The sequence below is a fragment of the Tachypleus tridentatus genome, chromosome 9, assembly GCF_004210375.1.
Source record: "Tachypleus tridentatus isolate NWPU-2018 chromosome 9, ASM421037v1, whole genome shotgun sequence".
NCBI lineage: Eukaryota > Metazoa > Arthropoda > Merostomata > Xiphosura > Limulidae > Tachypleus > Tachypleus tridentatus.
In genome coordinates, this window is record NC_134833.1 from 165,666,838 (window position 1) to 165,670,097 (window position 3,260).

General features: G+C 36.6%; 1 protein-coding gene across 1 annotated transcript in view; it reads left to right on the forward strand.

The window, feature by feature from the left end:
• Positions 1-3,260, forward strand: part of LOC143227570 (uncharacterized) — a 434,192-nt gene that overhangs the window by 47,187 nt on the left and 383,745 nt on the right. Inside the window, exon 5 of the mRNA XM_076458998.1 lies at positions 22-122. Coding sequence (XP_076315113.1) covers positions 22-122 — 101 coding nt within the window. The remainder of the gene's footprint in view (positions 1-21; positions 123-3,260) is intronic.

A 3,260-nucleotide genomic window follows, 5' to 3' on the forward strand; every position in this document is an offset into this window, starting at 1 on the left:
TATTTATACTTCTACCAACAGGGGGAGCTGATTCATTACAACAAAGATCTTTACAAACTATTTTAAAGTTTGGTATAGTGAAAGAGGAACAACAAGAGAACTGTGATGAAGGAAAAACTGAGGTAATTTTTGTTTGAAACTTTTGTAGTTTTTATTAACAACTGTTATGAAACTGAAGAGATGTCTTTCTGGACTGTATGTAACTAAAGCAGAAACAGTGTTGAAGTGTTTTAAATCATTAGACTTGCATGTATTGTAATATTAAAAACAGGTAATTTTTGTTTGAAACTTTTATAGTTTTTATTAAAAGTTGATATAAAACTGTAGAGATGTCTTTCTTGACTGTATGTAACTAAAGCAGAATCAGTGTTGAAGTGTTTTAAATCATTAGACTTACATGTATTGTAATATTAAAAAACTGAGGTAATTTTTGTTTGAAACTTTTACAGTTTTTATTGAAAGTTGTTATGAAACTATAGAGATGTCTTTTTATACAACAAAAACGGAATCAGGATTGACATTTGAAATTCACAAACTTTAATCAACTAAAGTTGTTACTGTTATTTTTGTATCATTAGTGTTAGCAATCCCCATATTTTCCTTTTTTTATACCATTAATGTTTCCACAAACAGTTGATACATTGTTATTGTTGTACCATTGGTTTTCACTCTCCATAGAGTTTGTTTATGTGCTTTTACATTTCTGTAATACCTGGAATTGGTAAAACAGGAACCTGTATATTAGAAAATGGAAGATATTTGACCTAAAGATAAATCCACTGTGGTAACTCTCCTCCTTTCAGAGAAACAGCTCTTACACTTCTGCCCTCTATATGCAAAAATATTTTCTTATGTGACAACTCTCCACCAGTTGGAAAGTGACACATCCTACTGTCAAATACTACTTCCTATGTTCAATTCTATCCATCTATTATTTCTCATTTGTCAAGATGTATCTTATTGTGTACTTCAGTCTTGTTTTCTACATAAACTTAATACATCTTTTTGCTATCCACTTCAAGCTGTGATTGCTGTTTTCAATTTTAAAACAGTTTGAGAACTTAAAGGTAATTTATTTATTGATTCTAACACTGTTATCGTTGGAAATTCTTTGTTAACAATGAATTTCAAAGCCAAAATACCACTTAATACTGTCTACCAGTACATTTATTCATAGATTGCAGGAGAATGTAACAGGACTGTTAACTTATTGGGTTCATTCAATTGTGAGATTTATCATTATAGGAGTCAACCTACTTCTTTTGATGTTGCCTGTATTCCTCCTGAATATGCTGCACCTGTATGTACCGACACAGAATTTGACAATCTTTTCCATGTTTTTTTATGCCCTTACTGAAGAATCAACTAGTCCTAATAGAGCTTTTTAACACATGATTTCTTTGACGTGATATGTTTTATCCATTTCCCAGATTTCTTATAATTCCCTTTTTTCTGTTACTTGATACTTGCTCCTCTCAGTATTTTCACCCCCTTCCCTGGATATTAAAGTTTATGTATAGTATTTTGTCTCTTTTGTGGTTGAGAATGCTAGCATGCCTTGCCCTCCATGGGTTTCGATCAGCTTGCTTTAGCATACCATAAGACTGAATTTCCATTTCTTGATTCTCAACAGTTTGAATCATTTTTGTCAATGTGGAGATGAAATTTGATCATTCTGTTTGTTTATCCCATGCCCAATTTTCCCTCCTTTGTCTTACTCACTATGTCAAATTTCCTTTGGTACTTTCTCACTGTCCACCTCTTTTCCAAGGCACTCCACCCTTGTCCTGAGGGTTCTTCAAGGATAGCCTCTCCCTGATTACCTCCATATTGGCATGTTTTATCTTCTCTACCTGTTTCCTTACACACATTGTTTCTTTGTTGTTGGGATCTTCTTGAGAGAGTTTGTCATACTGTTTGAAGCTTGTTTCCAATGTATTATCTCCGGGACTTATGGCACTCTTTCTCCAGCAACCTGTTTCCAAAAATATTCCCGAGACTTTAGAATTCTATCTGGAACTAGTGAGACAGCAGTTGACCCTTTTGTCTTTGGTTGATTGTTCACTCATTCCAACCCGGACAAGCCACTATTATTGTTTCCAGTTTCACTCCTTACCAGTTCCTACCTCCAAGGATTCCTCCTTTCACTCATATTATTTGTTGTCGATGGACATGCTGCTAACAGTAATGCTGACTCACTATCTGGTGGGTTCTGGTCCAGTGGGAGCTCAATTGGCCAATTTTGTTTCCCCTATTGCAAGTTTTCTTTCACGGGTTAGTGGGTCATTTGGGTATTATTTGAGGTACTTTTCATCTACTTCCTTTCCACTCCTTCATTTGTCTTTGGTACACATTTCTTACCATTTCTTTGGGATCAAGGCCCGGCATGGCCAAGCATGTTAAGGCGTGCAACTCCTAATCTGAGGGTCGCAGGTTCACATCCCTGTCGTGCCAAACATGCTGCCCCCTTTCAGCCGTGGGGTGTTATTCTGTGATGGACAATCCCACTATTCGTTGGTAAAAGAGTAGCCCAAGTGTTGGCAGTGGGTGGTGATGACTAGCTGCCTTCCTCTAGTCTTACACTGCTAAATTAGGGACAACTAGCACAGATAGCCCTCGATGTAGCTTTGTGCGAAATTCCAAAACAAAACAATCCTTGAGATCATGCCACCTGTCAACATCTGTTAGAGACAGTACAAAATTATCTATCCCAGGAAGCCATTGAACCTGCACCTTATTCTTCTTCAGAATTTTATTCCAGGCTGTTTTGTGGTACCCAAACTGTTGGAGATTGGTGTCCTTAATTGATTAGTTCCACCTCAACCATTCATTAGTTCTGCCCTGGTTTACCATGAAGTCTTTTCTCACTCTCAAGTGTGCTTTATCTCCAGTTTAATAATGACCAAGGTAGATTCCATGAATGTTTATCTGCACATTCCAATATCTTGTCTGTTGTGGAGCTATCTTCAGTTCTTCATCATGGGGTAGTTTATCAATTTTGCACTCTTACCTTCCAGCTTGCTTCTGCCCCTCAATCCTTTGTTGAGTGGTGAATGCTTTTACTTAATATGAATACTGGGGATTGAGCTTGTAATGTTATATGAATGGCTGGGTTCTACAAACTTGTTCCAAAGAGATCTATCCACCACAGTTATCTACTGCTCCTGGAGGCAGTTAATTTGGGTTGGTTAATCAAGTTGGAGAAGTCATCCTTATACCCACCAAATACCTTGTCCACTTGAATGCTTTTTTATTTTCTT